At 35.1% G+C, this 18,367-nt stretch overlaps 5 protein-coding genes across 5 annotated transcripts; 4 read left to right on the top strand and 1 right to left on the bottom strand.

Annotated features, from left to right (window-relative positions):
- The first annotated feature begins 519 nt into the window (after positions 1-519).
- LOC17879304 (trafficking protein particle complex subunit 12) lies at positions 520-2,484 on the top strand. Its single transcript, XM_023779318.1, has 2 exons — positions 520-1,841; positions 2,086-2,484. The coding sequence occupies exon 1, from the start codon at positions 584-586 to the stop codon at positions 1,838-1,840; it is 1,257 nt and encodes a 418-aa protein (XP_023635086.1). The 5' UTR covers positions 520-583; the 3' UTR covers position 1,841; positions 2,086-2,484.
- A 340-nt stretch (positions 2,485-2,824) lies between these two features.
- On the top strand, positions 2,825-4,189 carry LOC17878453 (protein NEN4). Its single transcript, XM_006284314.2, has 5 exons — positions 2,825-3,278; positions 3,425-3,471; positions 3,561-3,624; positions 3,740-3,868; positions 3,963-4,189. Exons 1-5 carry the CDS (start codon positions 2,841-2,843, stop codon positions 4,053-4,055), a joined length of 771 nt encoding a protein of 256 aa, XP_006284376.1. The 5' UTR covers positions 2,825-2,840; the 3' UTR covers positions 4,056-4,189.
- A 2,457-nt stretch (positions 4,190-6,646) lies between these two features.
- On the top strand, positions 6,647-9,266 carry LOC17880393 (inositol-3-phosphate synthase). Its single transcript, XM_006283500.2, has 9 exons — positions 6,647-6,926; positions 7,021-7,089; positions 7,187-7,322; positions 7,417-7,664; positions 7,780-8,006; positions 8,103-8,218; positions 8,307-8,483; positions 8,567-8,755; positions 8,844-9,266. Exons 1-9 carry the CDS (start codon positions 6,739-6,741, stop codon positions 9,024-9,026), a joined length of 1,533 nt encoding a protein of 510 aa, XP_006283562.1. The 5' UTR covers positions 6,647-6,738; the 3' UTR covers positions 9,027-9,266.
- Positions 9,267-10,838: 1,572 nt separating this feature from the next.
- On the bottom strand, positions 10,839-11,631 carry LOC17880530. Its single transcript, XM_006284686.2, has 2 exons — positions 11,254-11,631; positions 10,839-11,137 (listed from the first exon to the last, which is right to left on the bottom strand). The coding sequence occupies exons 1-2, from the start codon at positions 11,550-11,552 to the stop codon at positions 11,038-11,040; spliced, it is 399 nt and encodes a 132-aa protein (XP_006284748.1). The 5' UTR covers positions 11,553-11,631; the 3' UTR covers positions 10,839-11,037.
- A 1,814-nt stretch (positions 11,632-13,445) lies between these two features.
- On the top strand, positions 13,446-16,317 carry LOC17879421 (nitrate regulatory gene2 protein). The gene is made up of 5 exons (XM_006283216.2): positions 13,446-14,804; positions 14,893-14,973; positions 15,056-15,276; positions 15,357-15,580; positions 15,672-16,317. The coding sequence occupies exons 1-5, from the start codon at positions 13,940-13,942 to the stop codon at positions 16,273-16,275; spliced, it is 1,995 nt and encodes a 664-aa protein (XP_006283278.1). The 5' UTR covers positions 13,446-13,939; the 3' UTR covers positions 16,276-16,317.
- The last annotated feature ends 2,050 nt before the right edge of the window (positions 16,318-18,367 follow it).

Raw genomic sequence — 18,367 nt, 5'->3', positions numbered from 1 at the left:
CGGGTTGGATTGGAACATAAATATGGGAGATTATGGATGTATCGCATATATAATTTCATCTTTATAATTCATACAATGCTAAAACTTGAATTCTACATTTAGAAGTCATCCTACATTTTGAGCAAAATTAATATGATCATAAATGAAAATCCTATTTGACATACTCACATACATAAAAGTAAAAACCTAGACAATATTCATCAGATCATAGTTTAATTTATACATTAAGACAATTTCCATACAAAATGGAATTTTAGTATCTTAAATTTGAATCATTTGTATGCAATATCTTATATATATATATATATATATATATATATATATATATATGTATATTTTAAAGTCCTGTGTACTAATTTTAGAATTAACTTTATATTAAAAAAAATCTAAACATTTTGTGACAAGTTTTTTTAGTTAGTTATTAGATACCAAAAATAATCTAATGTGGTATGTACTGATGAAAGAAAAATAGTAAAGACTAAAGAGTAAAGACCGTCCCTTCGGGAATATACGAAAAAAAAAAAAAAAAAAAGTAAAGACCAAACCAGGTTGCTTAGTGTTTCTGAAAGCTCTTCCACAAACAATGTTCACGGAGTCATCATCTCCAGCGATGGATCCGGATTTACCCGAATCCGAAACCCGACCCGGGTTCAATCCCTCCTCCACCGCCACTGCCAATCCCAGCACCGTTCAAACCGCCATGGATTCAGACTCCCTCGAAGCTAAATCCGAATCGACGACTTTCGAATTAGCCTCTTCAGAAGTCACATCCGTCGCCGATCTACCACCGGAACGATTCAACTCGCTGGACGAATTAACCCACGATCTCGGCTCTCTCCACGAGCTTTCGACCCGTGGCTCATGGCAAGCGATCCTCGAGAAGATAGCTCAAGCCAGAGCTCTCTTTCTCCTCACAAAGCCTCACGAGCATCTCACTTACCTCACTTACCAAGTTATGGCTCTCGCCAAGCTTCGTCGCTCCGATGAAGCCGCCCATGAGCTTAATTCTTTGCACGATTTCGACGGGACGCATTACAGGTACGAATCGTTCCCTGAGATCTACCCTAATCGGAACGGATCCATGGTTCCTTTCTCTCTACGATGGCTCTACGCTTTGATCCCGACTAAGCTCGGTAATCGCCAGGAAGGGTTAGATCGGTTATACGTTTTGCTTGACTTTGTTCGAGATCGAATCAGAGACAAAGAATCTCAGAGTTTAGATGCTTCTGTGGAATTGTGGAAGAAAAGAGAAACCTTTGTGATGAATTGCTTGCTAGGGTTTCATTTAGGCCACAAAGAATTTGGGGTTTCTTTGGATTTGCTGAAGGAATTGATAACTCGTGATCCTTTAGACCCTGTTTTGATATCGAAACTAGGTTCTGTTCAAATGCAGTTTGGTGACATAGAAGGTGCTAAAACCACGTTTGATAGGGTCGAGAAGATGTTGAATGAAGGAAAGAGCAATGGCTTGTTGAATGAAATACAGTTCAAGAATCTTGTGGGTAGGAATAAGGCTTTGGTTCATGTTGTGGCAAAGGACTATGTTTCTGCTGTGAGAGAGTATGACGAATGCATTGAAAGAGATAACTCAGATATTATAGCTGTCAATAATAAGGCCCTTTGTTTGATGTACTTGAGAGATCTATCGGATGCGATAAAAGTGATGGAGAATGCTTTGGAGAGAGTACCAACCGCGGCTTTGAACGAGAGCTTGGTGGTGAATTTGTGTAGTATGTATGAGCTGGCGTATGTTAATCACACTGATGTCAAGCGGACATTGAACAATTGGATAGCACGTGTTGCTCCCGATGATTTCGATTCATCTTGTACCAGAGTTTGAGGTATTTCATCTGTTCTTCCATTCATGAAGCAATCTGGTTAGGTAGATAATACATACTAAAGATAATTTTCTCTAGCCCGATTCATAATCCATGTGAATCACCTAATCAAACAAATACATATGTTCAGTGTATTGGTTTCATATATTTCAAAGATTTCCTTGAAACTTGATCATGTATTCTTCTTAGTCCGTGAAACAATATATCTGAGGTATCCAAATTGATCATCTATCATTCAAAATTGCAGGTTTTGAGCCAAGCAAAAGGTAATTAGCCAAGGAGTTTCTATCTTCAATGATGTTGATCTTGCTGGGTTTGGCCTTAGCTGGAGACTCTGTTGTTGATGCAATTACGGGCTTCAAATCCGTTATAGTTTTCTGTTGTGTAAGCTAGCAAATGGTTTGTTGCCCCTAAAACACTTGGTTATCTTCCTGCATTCGTTTTTGTCATATTCATCTTCTTACAGCGATTTCTGCACTACTTGCTGTTCATCACGAATGAAGAATGTTACGTTCTTTCAATTCTTCCTATGCACAGATATTTTGGGTAATCAAGTATTGAAAGCAATGTAAGCTACCTCTCTTGTCCATTGTCCTCAATACAATTTATCTATTAGTAAAATAGAAGTGTAGACTTTCTTGTTTTATGAAATTTTTTTATACAACACGAGAAAGGGTTGAGGTTGGGGACATTGTATGTATATACTATACCTCTTCAAAACAAATTAATAACAATATCAAAGGAATCAATTCTCTTACAACAGGAATCTACCAATCATATAACAACCCTTTTCTTTATTGGTTTGGATAAAGGAAAAGTAAAGATTCTTACTTACCCTACAGAGCAACATTTTCTCCACGAAGCTAAATAATCCCCAGAGTAACCCTCCATCACAAACCTACGCTTAACTTGTATCACAAGGAAACACAAACCCCAAATTCCACAATATATACACATATCCACTTATAGGATTAACAAATCGAACCTAAACCAAAGTCTGACATGGAGGTCCAAACATTTCCCAACGAAATCGTTTTCTTCGATCTAGAAACAACTGTACCGAACAAAACGGGACAACATTTTCACATCCTAGAGTTTGGTGCGATAATCGTTTGTCCAAGGAAACTCGAGGAGCTGGAGAGCTTCACAACGCTAATACAACCTAAAGACTTGTCTGTGGTCTCAATAAGGTCATCCAGGTCAGATGGGATCACGAGGGCCAAGGTTACGAACGCACCAAGTTTTGAAGATGTGGCTGAGAAGATCTACGGTTTGTTGAACGGTCGGATTTGGGCAGGTCATAACATTAGAAGATTCGATTGCGTTAGGATCAAAGAAGCTTTTGCTGAGATCGGTAAAGCTGCGCCTGAACCCTCAGGGATCATTGATTCTTTGGGGTTATTAAGTGACAAGTTTGGCAAAAGAGCCGGTAACATGAAGGTACCATTATCCAATAATGTTTTTGTATATCTTACGGCATGTTTAGAAATTGATTAGAAATCTAAGGGTTCAGGCTGCATGCATATTTTGGTCTTCTAATAAAACAATAAAAATCATTAGAAAACTCTAATTTTCTTTTGTTGTAGATGGCAAGTTTGGCTGCATATTTTGGTCTTGGAGAGCAAAAGCACAGGTACTTTGATCATACTTTTTGTTTGTGTTAATATTTTTTTACATTTTTTTAAGATAAAACAGAAAAACATAATATGTGAATAATTGCAGGAGTCTCGATGATGTTCGAATGAATTTAGAGGTCCTCAAGCACTGCGCAACAGTGCTTTTCTTGGTATGTCGTATTCTCAAATTTCTTTATTTCAAAAAATATGAAAAAAATATATATAAAACAATTAAATCATTTATATATATGTATACATGTATAAATCGCATAAATAAATATACAGGAATCTACACTTCCCCATCAGTTGGAAGGAAAATGGCAAAGCTCTTCAAAAATCATGACAAGAAGTCGAAGTAATTACCAAATAGCCCAAAGGGCAATGCCTTACTCCAAGGGTAGTAGTCTCGTGAAGGTAATGTATAGTGTTTTTTTTTTCTCACTTAAAGTTATAACGAATTGAAATTGAGGTTTTTTTATTTTAAACGTTCTTGTTTGAATCAATACAGATGACACAAAATGTGAAGAATCTCTTAAGCAAAGCCCAAGGCAGTCAAACTCTCCAAAGCTTGATCAATCATTCTCATTCTTTGCTTAGATGATTATTGCATACCTCCTAAATTAATCTTAATTTCTTATTCTATAATTTAGGACATGAATTGAGTTGTATTGCACATTTCTGTACCTACATTGACTATATACATTACAAAATATTTAATACAAAATTATTTTTATATTTTGTTGTGATCATTAGCAACTTATAATTATTTTCTCACCAGAAATTTTAATGAGTACATCACATTGGTCTTGTTATATGAACTTGAGCCTCCACATTTATGGAAAACAGTTGGTCCATTATCAATATGAATTGAATAGAATGTGTTCATGTTATTAGAAATAAATATATTAATTAATTAATTATGTGTTCTAATACAATTGTAATAACTATATATATATATAATTAATATAACATTATATGGGAAAAAGAACAAGAAAATCATAAAAACCTCTAAATTTGTTTATAATTTGTCGTATTATCTACAATTTATCAATATCTTAACATAATAGCTTTTCATCATTTTTGTCGTATGTAATCATTTTTGAGAATTTAATTTTGGATAGACTGTTTACAGGAATTTAACATTAAATAAGTCAACGTGAATTTTTTTAATATTGAAATTATTTTAATATGTTGTGCATATAATTTTGGATAAGTTTCTGACTAAAATTAAATTACAATTCTTGCTCCGCTTGAATTGGAAATAGTTTATCCGTTATCAACGTGAAAACAAGTAACGTATGTCTATGTTATTCGGAACAAAAAATATGGTTGTAATTAAATCACGTATTAATATAATTAAATATATTAAATACCAAATCAGATAGTAGACAAAGAAACTAAAATTATAATAGTTAGATATGTGTGCTTTTGTCGTATTTTCTGTAGTTTATCTATATTTTATCGTGATAGTTTTTAATCATTTTTTATTTTTGTCGTATTTAATCATTCGTTTTGAAGATTTAATTTTGGATAAGATTTTTATTATAAATTTAAATAATTTTTTTAAAGCATAACAATTTTTCAATGTAAGATTACTTTTATTTGATTGAGGAATTACATTGGATAACCTTTTTCATGAAATAAGCTGGACATAAATAAATTGACGAGAAACTTCCTACAGATCAACGGCATGTATACAAAATATGATAAAACAAAAAATAGAAGAGTGAAAGTGAAATAAAGAGAAATATGTGGCGTGGAAAGAGCTCACAAAGGGAAACAAATAATCAATCTACAAACGTACGTATGGCCACAACCATGCCTATCAAACTTTATTTAAAACCATTCCAAGATCAGTACGTCCAAAACCATTTTTCTATTTTATTTCTTTCCAACTCCAGTATATAAAATTGAAACTAGTTTTTGGATTCAACTTTTTGAATCTTCTTATGTCGACCAGAGCACTATATTTTTTATGTATTTTTTTTTCAAAAATTCGTTTATATATGGCACCATTGCTGAAATGTTCATGTGATACGAGAGTCAGAAAAAGAAATGAAATAATCTCCGGTTAATTTACAAGAGCAAATCAAATTACATGTTTGAGGCTGAGGCATGTCATGTATAACAACAATCAACAACGATTAGTTTCAAATCTAATAGCTCGTATCACTTGTCGTTTCGTATGGTCGCTCATCACACTGATCACGTTAGTCAAATCCCAAAAACCTCAAGTTTGGCCTTTTTTTAAGGACAAGTGGACAACCCACGTTGGTTGCTCTGCTCCATTTGTTGCCTAGTTATTTTTATCAGGCGTTACCATGCAAGTTGTTTAAATATAAGGCATGAAAGACACGTACGAAACATATAGCAGCAGAAAAAATGTGAATGTGTCGTAATAAAAAACGTGAAGGTGTCATAATATTTTTTTGTTTAATATCAATATACATATACATAAAGATTTAGAACAATATATTTAATTTAATTATTTACCCTGAAATCATCGGCATTGTAATTACATTAATAATTTGATGTATAGTGCCAAATAATAAACAGAAAAAACAACTAAAGGAGGAAAAATTCACGTGTCAAACCGCAGTCAACAACAAAAGATTCCAGCACAAGACCAATTTAAACGGGCGACAGACAGGAGAGTCTTTTTAAAAACGGTCGTACTATCTTTTTTTTTTGTTCCAAACGACCGTTAATTACGATGTTGACTGTCTCACGCGCTATTGCTACACGTGACGCCTACCTTGACCAACGTGAGCAGCTATTCGTGGTTCGTGTTGTTCACTCTCTGGCCTCCGTAACCGACGAAACAATAACTGTAGCGGAACAAACACTGTCGTTTTATTACGAAACTGTGAGAAAGAGCGAGAGAGAGAGAGTAACGGAAGTAACTAACGGTTGTTCGAGTACCTTCAAACCCCAAACAAAGACTTTGCCATCATCAGCAAAACGACGCCACGTCTATGGACCAGTTATCTGACGTGTCAACTTTTTTTTTTTTTTTCTTCTTCTCCTCCGCACCTCTCACGTGTGAGACCCACACGTGTGGCTCACTATGAAACTAGAAGCATCAAGAGCTCACAATACATGCATTGGGCAAAAAAGGGACCCCCAACCATTGGGATGACGCCACGTGTCTCTATCCCCCTCACTGTCTCGTCTATTTAAACTCCCACTTCCTCCGCCTGATTAGAGAAGCAGCACAAATACAAGAAAACTCACCCCACAAAAGATATATACATTTTATTTTTCTCTTCTTGGGTGGGACAAAAATGTTCATCGAGAGCTTCAAGGTTGAGAGCCCGAACGTGAAGTACACTGACAATGAGATTCACTCTGTGTACGATTACGAGACCACGGAGGTTGTGCATGAGAACAACAATGGCACTTACCAATGGATTGTCAAGCCTAAGACCGTCAAATACGATTTCAAAACCGATACTCGTGTCCCCAAATTAGGGTATTTTACTCTTCTTTTTAACCAAAGTTTCCATCTTTTTCAACAGAAAGATTCCTCTATTTCTCCGTCTTTAATTCGTGTTTTCTCTCGAAAGGGTTATGCTTGTGGGTTGGGGAGGAAACAATGGATCAACTCTCACCGCTGGTGTTATTGCCAATAAAGAGTGAGTCTTTTTTTTTGTGTGATCGAATCCATGTAATGGTAGTATATTTGATTTTGTTTTTCTCTAATCGGAAAATTTAATGGAAATAAATGAACAGAGGAATCTCGTGGGCTACCAAAGACAAAGTCCAACAAGCGAATTACTTCGGCTCCCTAACTCAAGCGTCATCGATTCGTGTTGGATCCTTTAACGGTGAAGAGATCTATGCTCCTTTCAAGAGTCTTCTTCCAATGGTCCGTTTTTTTTTTGGTTTTTATAAAAACAAATCTTGCGACAGTTTCTCTCATTGTGTGTTTTTTTATTTGGGGGTTGTTGTTGGAAAAACAGGTGAACCCGGATGATGTTGTGTTTGGAGGATGGGATATAAGTGATATGAACTTAGCAGATGCCATGGCTAGAGCCAAGGTTCTTGATATTGACTTGCAGAAACAGCTCAGGCCTTACATGGAGAACATTGTGCCACTCCCTGGGATCTATGATCCTGATTTCATAGCTGCCAATCAAGGCTCACGTGCTAACAACGTGATCAACGGTACCAAGAAGGAACAAGTCGACCACATCATCAAGGACATGAGGTAACACTGTCAATAGTGATTAAAACAGAGTTTTTTTTCTTGCTTGTTGAATCAAATGTCCTCTGTTTTTCTTGATGTTTTTTTTTTTTGTGTTGTGCGTGATGTTGAATCTTAGGGAGTTTAAGGAGAAGAATAATGTGGATAGGGTTGTGGTTCTCTGGACGGCTAACACAGAGCGTTATAGCAATGTGGTCGTTGGGTTGAACGACACAATGGAGAATCTCATGCAGTCTGTGGATAGGGATGAGGCTGAGATCTCTCCTTCGACTCTTTATGCTATTGCTTGTGTTCTTGAAGGCATCCCCTTCATCAATGGAAGCCCTCAGAACACATTTGTTCCAGGTTTCATATACTTGAAGTTATAATCATCAATCACTCAAAATTGGGAATCATGATGACTGTTTTCGCTGATCTCCTTGTGATTTTTTTTTTTTGTAGGTCTTATTGATTTGGCGATCAAGAACAATGTTTTGATCGGTGGAGATGATTTCAAGAGTGGTCAAACCAAGATGAAATCTGTCTTGGTTGATTTCCTCGTTGGTGCAGGAATTAAGGTTTGTTTAACTTGTATATCAAGTCACTCTTTTCTTGTTTCTGAAGAAAGAAACCTTTGTTTCATTGGTTGTGTGTTTTTGTTTATAGCCTACTTCAATTGTGAGCTACAATCACTTGGGGAACAATGATGGAATGAACCTCTCAGCTCCACAGACATTTCGATCTAAGGAGATCTCCAAAAGCAATGTGGTGGATGATATGGTTGCTAGCAACGGTATCCTCTTTGAGCCTGGGGAGCACCCAGACCATGTTGTTGTCATCAAGGTAAAGCTAGAAACCAAAGAGACAATCAAAACCTGTTTCTCTTCCAATGCCCTCTGATCCCTTTTGTGTCTTTTGTTTTGCAGTATGTCCCATATGTTGCGGATAGCAAGCGAGCGATGGACGAGTATACATCAGAGATATTCATGGGAGGGAAGAACACAATCGTGATGCACAATACTTGCGAGGACTCTCTCTTAGCTGCTCCAATCATCTTGGATCTTGTTCTCCTCGCGGAGCTCAGCACCAGGATCCAGTTCAAATCCGAGGGAGAGGTTCGTGAGTTCACAATACTGGTTATTTGGGTTTTCAATTTTGATTAAGCAGGGTTTTGATGTTTTGATTATTTTTTTTTTCTGGCAGGGGAAGTTTCATTCTTTCCATCCTGTTGCCACCATACTCAGCTACCTCACCAAGGCGCCGCTAGTGCCTCCAGGAACTCCGGTGGTCAACGCGCTGTCGAAGCAGCGGGCTATGCTGGAGAACATTTTTAGGGCGTGCGTTGGGCTGGCCCCGGAAAATAACATGATCATGGAATACAAGTGAAGAAGAAGTGATTCAGACCGTCAAATAGCTCATAATTTAAGTCTATAATTTGTGTCTTTGTTTGGTTTTTTTATTTTATGTTTAAATTTATGAAAAGCTTGTGTTTCTGAGAGATCGAAGAGCTTTCAGTTTGATCTCTGTAGGGTGTGAAGTAACTTGTATTTGTAGTAATCCGAATGGGTTGGTATATTTTGCAAGTCTTGTTTCTAGGTTGGAATATAATTTCAGTTTCGCTTATGATTCGGTTTCAATATGTTTCGAGATAATTATTCATGGTTTCGGTCCAATATTGGTCTACGAGTGTATGGCAAGAAAATTACATATAAGAGCATCATTATTGGTAGGCTTTTAGGAAAATTTTAGGCTGAACAAAGTTAAGAAAAGGTGAAAGAAGTCTCTTATACAAGAGATATATATTAACTTTTCTTCATTTTTCATCACTTTTCTTAGATTAAGAGGTTTTTAAGAACCTTTTGATAATCATGGTCTTAGTTTTTAATGGCAAGCGCAAATTTTAATTAAAACGTAATTGTCGTTTTCATAATTATTCTATTTTAAATATACTTAAATTCAAGTGTATAATTTGGAGGAACAGATAAAAAAAAAAGTATGGACCGATTCTTTGATTCAGAAACCATTGAAAAGAATTTTAAATAATACCATAGCTCATCAATGACCTCAATGAGTTTTTATTAATAAAATTAAGAGATTGATGAACCAAATAATTCAAATTAAATATATATGTGGGAGGACTAATTTAATTAAAGAATAAAGATACCCTAATACCAAATGAATCTAGTTATTTCCCTTCAGTTTATATATTTATCGATAATTAAGTAATCAATAATTAGGAATGAAGACAAAATATGATGACTCCGGAAACTCCAACAACTAAGCCTTGAAGTTTGGAAGCAAAAAACAAAACAAATTATATAATCTATAGACTAATTATAAACCTAATCCTATCTACTGATAAGTGATAACTATCCATTTCCACAACCCATTAATATACTTACATGCACAATCTTCAATTCGTTTTTCCGGTTATTTCTCTAAAGTCTTCAGTTTTGGATATATTAAATCTACAAAACTATTTTAAAACATACACAAACTCTTCTATAGCATATTTTTTTACATCATCATGCATATGGTTTTTTACAGCATATACAAAATTTCACACGACATATTTAAAATTTTTAGTATGTATAAATATTTTCTTATTACATCTTTAAATTATCTTCTGTTATATAGTAATAAAATAGCAAATGGTTAGGTCATCACTAAGCTTTGATCGATGTGTGACGAGTGTTCGCATTAGTTTAACTCTACACACCTCATTATTAATCATCAGACGCTTTCGTCGTCACGAGACAGTGACCTCCATTTCAAAATCCATTATTTTTTTAAAAAAGTATCAAAATTTTCCACCAATTATTTCTCGACAAAAACTATTATATCACATTATCACAAGAAAGTTCATAATGTCTCATAGGAATGATTCACACTGTCACTATTCATGTACAACAAGCTATAGAATACGGCAAAGGATGTGACTTTCAGAACATAATTTTATTAATTTCTTAATTACCGTGAGTTGCATATGGTGGTGGGTGTTGAGATCATTTATTTGGCTTTATAAAGTACTAATTATTAAAACGAGGTTCGTGGTGCGCTTACTTCAACCTTCACTAGCTCTGAAATTTTGCTGTTTTAGTATACAAATTACTCGTTCGATTTGGCAAAATTAGTTAACATATGTTACAAAAATAGTAGTAATATTATAGCATATCTTCAAAATTAGATAAACCAAGATTTTTTTTATAAATAAAAACACACAGGAACGATAGTTTCATTACAAAGAGGATTAATTGACATAATGATACTAATTACTGATTAATTAAGCAACAATAATCTCAAGTTAAAACAGACGAACACAAACTTAATAGTAGTAGGGGAGTAGTAGCAAATTTGAGAGGCATGCATACAAAAATATATATATATATATATATATTTATTTAGATGGTGAGAGTACGACGCGGTTTCTTGTTTCGCCTTCGTCGTGCTCCATTTGCTGTTCTCTGCATTCTATGCTACAAAACGCTGCGTCCCCTCTACAATTTAATTATTTACGTAATTATATAAATATAACTTCGTGTTCGTGATGCATTAGAAAGAAATGAAAAAATAACAAAATTCAAAGGGTAACTAAATAATATGTGAAACATACTTGTACATGTAAATATCACGACCCGGAGCTAAACGGTGTTTGCAAAAGCCGCAGTTTCCAAGAAAAGACGACGACGGTGATGATGATCTCCCACCGTCTTGTCTCTTGTTCCTCCGGTGATTTGGCGGCGAGAACATCCCCAAGAACCTCCGGTCGTAATTATCTCCGGCGTCTACAACCGTCATAGCTACGTCAGAGTCTTGGCCGGCGGTCTGATCATCATCATCAACCTCGACGGTGATCCTCGTTATGCTTGTTGTTCTCTGCATTTGAGGCCGTGGTCGATTCCCAATCAACATATTATTATTATTGTTTCTAAAACGAAGAAAAGAAAAAAAAAACTAATTTTATTTTCTCTATATGATTTAGATTGTTATTTTGCTGGGAGAGGGGAATTGTGTGTTACCATGCCACTCGGTTTAAATATACACGCAATCATAGGGGAATTGTGAATATTTTTATTCCATGCCTACGTATTTACTCGTTATGCTTAATTTTAGACATATATATTACTTTATATGATATGATTAAAGATTCAATTATTATTCCTCAGGTCTTTATTGGTAGGCCAATAATTTCAGATATTTGGTCTGTGGACACCAAACATCTCTCTCTCCCAGTTATATTTAATTTTTCGACAAGAAGAAATTTTTTATTTTACAAAATTATATACCCATAATTACTTTAGTTGCCCATAAAAGCAAGAGACTTTACATATTTTTAAAAAATCAAGTTTATTTATGGGACGTGTTATAAACTGAAATCTCCTAGATTTGGTGTATAATGGAGTAAGGGGTTTTATTTTATTTTTGTATATGATGATCTTTGTTGAAAAGTATATAATTATTTCAATTTGGGTGTTCATATGATTCCACATACTGTACAATCATTCAGAGCAGTTTCCCCCAATAATAAATAGTGTCGACATTATATATTGTTAATGAACATACTGGGTGTGGTTGGGTGGGTCTTTTAAGAGGCATACGTACGAAAAGTCAAAGGCTTGCAAGATTGCTTCAATTACTACATTACATGAATGATGTACCATAAGGTTTAGAAGAACAGTGCGTGTACTCATAAGTGTCCATTAGCACATGAGCACCTAATAATAATACTATAATTTAGGTCACGCCGTAAATGATTGTGAAATTATTCTTTTAAAGTTTCTTTTGAGTACACTCATCCCATACAAAAACCTCTCATGTAAGGTCTGCTCTGGTGTAGAGATATTCCAAAATCCCTTCATACCTTCTACTTCTTTTTTTGAACTTTTGATAGACAATTGGATCAAATTAAACACTAATGTATACTCCATATACTATATTATTCTCCATACCATCTTACAATATGGAAAAAAAAAAAATCTCCCACAGTCCATTAACCTCCCATTCTTTCTTGTCCCTTGTCACATTCTAAAAGAGAAAATAAAGAAAACTAAAATAAAGTCAAGATATAATACTACTATCCATGAGTGTTGTTGACATGACAGTTGGTTTTGACTCGGCTAATATATTACTACAGGCTAAAGCCCACGTTTCGAGGAGCCGTTAGAGAGAGAGATCCTCGAAATTTGAAAAGGGGCAATTTGCTCAAACCCAAAAACAAATACACAATTCTCCATTCAACATTAATACTACAAGTAGTTCTCTCCCTTTAGGTGGCCCAATTATGTTATGTTAAACGGAATGGGAGTTTATAACTAAGCGTTTCGTTTTGTCTTCTTAATCCACTGGTCATTGACTGAACTAACTTATGACGTTTGAATCCAATCTTGATAAGGATTATTTTGAAAGATTAATAACCAAGATTCGATCTTACAAACCCAAGTTATGAATTTAAATTCAAGGAAACCAAATTATTTGTAATGTGTAAATCGAAAACCACCAAAAAAAAAGAAGAAGAAAAGTAATATTAAACCGGAAAAGAAGACTTGGTTTTCCCTCCCTACTCGGTCTATTCACAAACTAAAGTACTACAACCAAATACTCTCCATAAATAAGTAACTTGTAATCCAATCACCAAAATTAATAAAGGATAAGAAAACAAAAATATTCAAAGTGTGTAGCTTTCACGTTCATATTCCATAAAATAAGATTTTGTAGTATCTATAGAGTGAGAGAATCTGGAAATTTTCGCTAGGATTTTCTCACTGCTTTAACTTTGTTTTTCTAGCTCAGCTTTTTGGAGTAATGATCTGTATTGGAATGAACTAAAATCTCTGCACTTCCTTTTTTTCTTTTCTTTTACTAGAAGTACTAATATTTTATTTTCTGCTCGTAAAACGATGCAACCAAGACAAAAATGTCTTCACACCCATCTCTCTCTCTCTGTTTCTCAAGATTTGTCTGAGCGAAGCTCCTTTATCAAGTTTTCTCCTTCAATAAGCGTTTTGGATTCTTCCTCTGTAATATTCATTTAAGTGATTCCCCCAACTACCTTCCTTTTTCGCGTGGTGAAAGCTACTGCTCACTCTGTTCTTCTTAATTCTCACAACCTCCATTAAAGGCAAAAATACAAAACCTCAAGACTTGTCATTTTTCCCGACTAAATCAATCTCCTCTTTTTCTTTTTGGTCCTTCCAAATGGGTTCTTTATTTTGTTCTGTTTTGTAACCACTGTGAGAGATTTCAGGGAAGAACAAATCCAAAGTTTCGATTTTTATTATTTGTTTCGTCAATTTGAAGAAATGGGTAGTCATTCGATTCTCGAGAAAATGGGATGTTCAAACTCGAAAACATCGATGAAGAAGAAGAACAATGAGCCGCTTCAGCTATGTAAAGAGAGGAAGAGATTTGTCAAACAAGCCATGGATTCGAGATGTGCTTTAGCCGCCGCACACGTGTCATACATCCGTTCACTCCGGAACATCGGAGTTTGTCTCCGTCAATACGCGGAGGCGGATACGGCTGAGGAATCATCTCCGTCGTTAACCGCCACCGAGCCTGAGAAATCCCCTTCTCATAACTCCTCTTACCCTGACGACTCGCCTCTGAGTCATATCTCGAATCCTAACCCTAACCCTAAACCCCTTGTGAATCTAAGCTACATGAAGACGGATACTGCTAATTCTGCTGTGACTTTCACGATTAACCCTCTGAGTGACGGCGACGACGATCGAGAGGAGACAACGCCGGCGTTTTCTCCTCCTCCACCGCGTCCCCGCCGGCCGGAGACGTCTTCTTGGGACTATTTTGACACTTGTGACGATTTAGATAACTTGAAGTTTGTAGGGCTAAGTGAACAAACCGAGATTGATTGTGACGCAGCATTTATAGGATTAGGGAATGTACCAAAATGTGGCTCAGAGACTTTGCAAGACTCGAGTTTTAAAGCAGAGCAGAGGAAACAGAGTTGTGAAGATGATAATGATGAAGAAGCTGGGAATGGTGAAAGAGAGGATCCATCAGAGTTCATCACACATAGAGCTAAAGACTTTGTGTCGAGTATGAAAGATATAGAGCATAAGTTCTTTAGAGCTTCTGAATCTGGGAAAGAAGTTTCAAGAATGCTTGAAGCTAACAAAATCAGAGTCAGATTTGCTGATATGACAGGTCTGAGGTCTGTTTTCATTGTGTAAATGGCTGTTGATTTGAAAACTGAAGTTGAAGTTTGATTCGTGAGTGTGCTTTTGTTAACCAGGAAAGGGGAGTTCAATATCGTTTCTTGCAGCTTTAAAGCGAGCTTGTTGTAGAGGGAAGCGTTCTTCACCACTTTCTCAAGGTCTGTTTTTTTTTCCTTTGGTTCGATTTATCATTAATCTTTGTTATGAGTTGTAGTGTCTCTAAATTAAGCTTTAATGTAGAGTCATTGAGTCATCAAGTTACTAAAGTCATTGTGTGGAAGAGAACATTGTCTTCAAGATCCTCAACGTCTAGAAATCCATTGATCCAGACATCAAAAGAAGATCATGATGATGAAAGTGGAAGTGATTTCATCGAAGAGTTTTGTATGATCTCAGGAAGTCACTCCTCTTCGCTTGATCGATTATACGCGTGGGAGAGAAAATTATATGATGAAGTCAAGGTATAAAAAATCTTATGTCATGACTCTAATTCGGTTGGTGTTGTGCTCTGAAGTTCACAACTCGCTTTTTTTCACTGCAGGCGAGTGAGGTGATTAGAAAAGAGTATGATCGAAAATGTGAGCAGTTAAGAAACCAATTCGCAAAGGATCACAGCGCTAAATCGATGGATAAAACAAGAGCAGCTGCTAAAGATCTTCATTCAAGAATCCGAGTCGCGATTCAGGCTGTTGATTCGATTTCAAAGCGGATTGAGAGAATCAGAGACGACGAGCTCCAGCCACAGCTCTTAGAGTTTCTTCAAGGGTATAGTAACTAATAAACAAATGTCCCTTTTAACTTTTGAATTTATACTCTCGTTGATTGGTCTTTGTGAAATCTTTTCTTCTCTCTTTAGGCTGATAAGAATGTGGAAAGCAATGCTTGAATGTCATCATTCACAGTACATTACCATTTCACTGGCTTACCATTGTCGAAATTCCTCCAAAACAGTGCCTGAGAACGCGCTCAAGAGACGGGTTTTGTCAGAACTTGTAGAAGAATCAGAGTGTTTTGGTCTAAGCTTTGTAGATTTGGTAAACAGTATGGCTTCTTATGTGGAAGCTCTCAATGGTTGGCTTCACAACTGTGTCTTGCTCCCTCAAGAACGGTCTTTAAGAAACCGAAGACCTTGGTCCCCCCGGCGTGTCCTGGCTCCACCAATATTCGTGCTGTGTCGAGATTGGTTGGCTGGGATCAAATCTCTTCCTGCGGATGAACTCAGCGGGTCAATCAAGGAGTTCACATTGGATATGGAGATGTTGGGGGAAGAAAGAGGTGGTTCGGTGTTGGTTTCGGATTTATCAAATGTGCATTCGAGTTTGGCGAAGCTTCTAGAGAGATTGAAAAAGTTTTCGGAAGCTTCTTTGAAAATGTACGAAGATGTAAAGGTGAAAAGTGAAGCAGCTAGAGTTGCTTACACTAATAATAATTCTAACTGCAATGCACCAGCGAGGTATTAATGTAATTATAACTAAACATTCTCCAATCAAAATTTTTCCATATCGACGTATAATAATGTTTTTCAAAAAGCAAAATTTTGTTCGGAAAGGGACAATAAACAAGAACAGAAGAAATAGAGTTGTTAAGGGGGGGGTGTATTCAAAGTAGCATTTTAAGAGATTTGGGTTTTAATGAGATTTTGATGATTTTAGGGAACTTCATATGGTTTATGTAAAATCCTTTCAAATCCCACCTAAAACTATGAGATTTGGATTCTTATATTTTTAACTAAGGAAGTTATCTGAAATCCACTAAAATTCTCTGAAATCATCTTCTTAATATTAAAAGAGGAGTACAAAATTGAAAATCAGAAAATTTTAGCTTCAAATTCCAAAATTTACCCTTCAATTTGTTATGAAGGAGAGCTTTTTCTAAAATCAATAGGGATAAATTTGTAAAACAGTTAAAGGCAATCGCAGACACATCTTGGATCCGCGCGTCCTTTCTGACCCGCCGATGCAATAGTTGGATCCTCGCCACTGAGTTTAATAGGGCTGAAAAAGAAAACATAAGTAATCAATTGGGCTTAATATAAAAGGCCTGAAAAATAAGTAAAACAAAACAATATTTAACTCTTACTCTTTAAAACCCACGACCATTATGTATTGAGATGGATGTTGAAAAATTTGGGCCCCTGAACCGATCAAATTAATAAATAACAAATCTGAAATCATTCACGCAAATCGAAAATCATTAACTCAATATACTTAATCAAAGATTCGTATCAATCACTTCAGCATAATCTTATGAAAAAATTATGGAGTAAGTTTCGTTCTTTTCCTAACTTTGCACCAAATCTAATTTTTTTTTAACAATAAATATTAAATATTAGCATTTACTTCAAATTGCAAGATTTTCTCATTTTTAAATCTACTCATCTGTCACATATATAAATAATCTAGCAATAGACCTAAAGAAAGCAAATACTAGAGATTTTACTTTCTTACAACAACAAAAAGCTTCCTCAAAATTTTGATTGATGCTTCGTTGTTTATCAAAACGATGACAAGTCTAGGTTGAAAGATCATGCATTCATGGCAGCATACACAAGCAAGAACGGTGAGTTTTTTTAAGGAATATAATAATTCATGGAATTTACTATCGATGATAGTAAACTAATCTTATGTTTTTCTATATAGTGATGAGAAATGAAAAACTAAGCTAGAAAACGTACATTTAAACAAATTCTAATGTTTCAAGGTAAGTTACTAAGTTTACTTCATAAATATTAATTTTATTTCAATTTATTTTTGACAAGTTTTATGTTTGATGTACTTTTTAACGCTAATTTCATCTGAAAAAAAAAATGAATTTAACAAATTCCATCAAATACTTTATGTGTATTAGTATATATCAATTAGGTTTAAGATATATTTTAATCATCATATTGACATGTATTTTTTTATTTTTTTGCAGCTTAAAAACTGTAACGTTTCTGAAGATAAAACAATAGCATCTATGATTATACAATTTGATTCTCCTTGGGTCTGAGATTTTGATATTTCTATTAAGGGGATAAGATATGATATGTGAGAAAATAATGTGAAATTGAGAAACGAAATTCGAAAAGCAAAAGCTAAGATCTGAAACAAATTAGTGAACAAAACCTGGGATAGTGAAACACTCGACCTGACTATTTAAACAGATTACGAATTTTTACAAATTTAGTAAAAAAATAAACACATTCTAAGTTATAAGTTATATAAAATGGAAGGGAAAATATATTGTTTCGGAGCTATAGCAAAGGTCCAAACAAAATGATATGTTAATTAAACCCAAAATTAAATAATCAGGAATTCTAAAACCAATTAAAATTAAAATATAATAACTAAAAGTTTTAAGTTTTATCTCATGGTGTATTAATAGGTGTGATGGAATAATGAATTGATGTACAAGTTTGTATTCTTTTTGCTACTTATATTTAGAGGTGTAAAGGGGGCCTTCAGTCCCCAAACATGGCCCAAATACTACTATGATAAAGCGGGTATGCTCACTAAAAATTAGGCCTATTAAACAGCGGATCTTGCAAACCAGTACAACGGAATTACAGAC

Source organism: Capsella rubella, unplaced genomic scaffold (assembly GCF_000375325.1).
Source record: "Capsella rubella cultivar Monte Gargano unplaced genomic scaffold, Caprub1_0 scaffold_7, whole genome shotgun sequence".
Classification (NCBI taxonomy): domain Eukaryota; kingdom Viridiplantae; phylum Streptophyta; class Magnoliopsida; order Brassicales; family Brassicaceae; genus Capsella; species Capsella rubella.
This window is presented reverse-complemented; position numbering and strand designations above follow the sequence as displayed.

What these genes read in the sequence shown, in the direction of transcription:
- LOC17878453 (XM_006284314.2), top strand. Translation starts at nt 2,841, where the DNA reads ATGGAGGTCCAAACATTTCCCAACGAAATCGTTTTCTTCGATCTAGAA. An exon ending in AAAGAGCCGGTAACATGAAG is followed by an intron (nt 3,279 to 3,424) that starts GTACCATTATCC and finishes CTTTTGTTGTAG; the next exon opens with ATGGCAAGTTTGGCTGCATA. An exon ending in GCGCAACAGTGCTTTTCTTG is followed by an intron (nt 3,625 to 3,739) that starts GTATGTCGTATT and finishes ATAAATATACAG; the next exon opens with GAATCTACACTTCCCCATCA.
- LOC17879421 (XM_006283216.2), top strand. Translation starts at nt 13,940, where the DNA reads ATGGGTAGTCATTCGATTCTCGAGAAAATGGGATGTTCAAACTCGAAA. An exon ending in TTCTTCACCACTTTCTCAAG is followed by an intron (nt 14,974 to 15,055) that starts GTCTGTTTTTTT and finishes GCTTTAATGTAG; the next exon opens with AGTCATTGAGTCATCAAGTT. An exon ending in AATTATATGATGAAGTCAAG is followed by an intron (nt 15,277 to 15,356) that starts GTATAAAAAATC and finishes TTTTCACTGCAG; the next exon opens with GCGAGTGAGGTGATTAGAAA.
- LOC17880530 (XM_006284686.2), bottom strand. Translation starts at nt 11,552, where the DNA reads ATGTTGATTGGGAATCGACCACGGCCTCAAATGCAGAGAACAACAAGC. An exon ending in CGTGATATTTACATGTACAA is followed by an intron (nt 11,138 to 11,253) that starts GTATGTTTCACA and finishes ATTAAATTGTAG; the next exon opens with AGGGGACGCAGCGTTTTGTA.
- LOC17879304 (XM_023779318.1), top strand. Translation starts at nt 584, where the DNA reads ATGTTCACGGAGTCATCATCTCCAGCGATGGATCCGGATTTACCCGAA.
- LOC17880393 (XM_006283500.2), top strand. Translation starts at nt 6,739, where the DNA reads ATGTTCATCGAGAGCTTCAAGGTTGAGAGCCCGAACGTGAAGTACACT. An exon ending in ACTCGTGTCCCCAAATTAGG is followed by an intron (nt 6,927 to 7,020) that starts GTATTTTACTCT and finishes TTCTCTCGAAAG; the next exon opens with GGTTATGCTTGTGGGTTGGG. An exon ending in GGTGTTATTGCCAATAAAGA is followed by an intron (nt 7,090 to 7,186) that starts GTGAGTCTTTTT and finishes ATAAATGAACAG; the next exon opens with AGGAATCTCGTGGGCTACCA.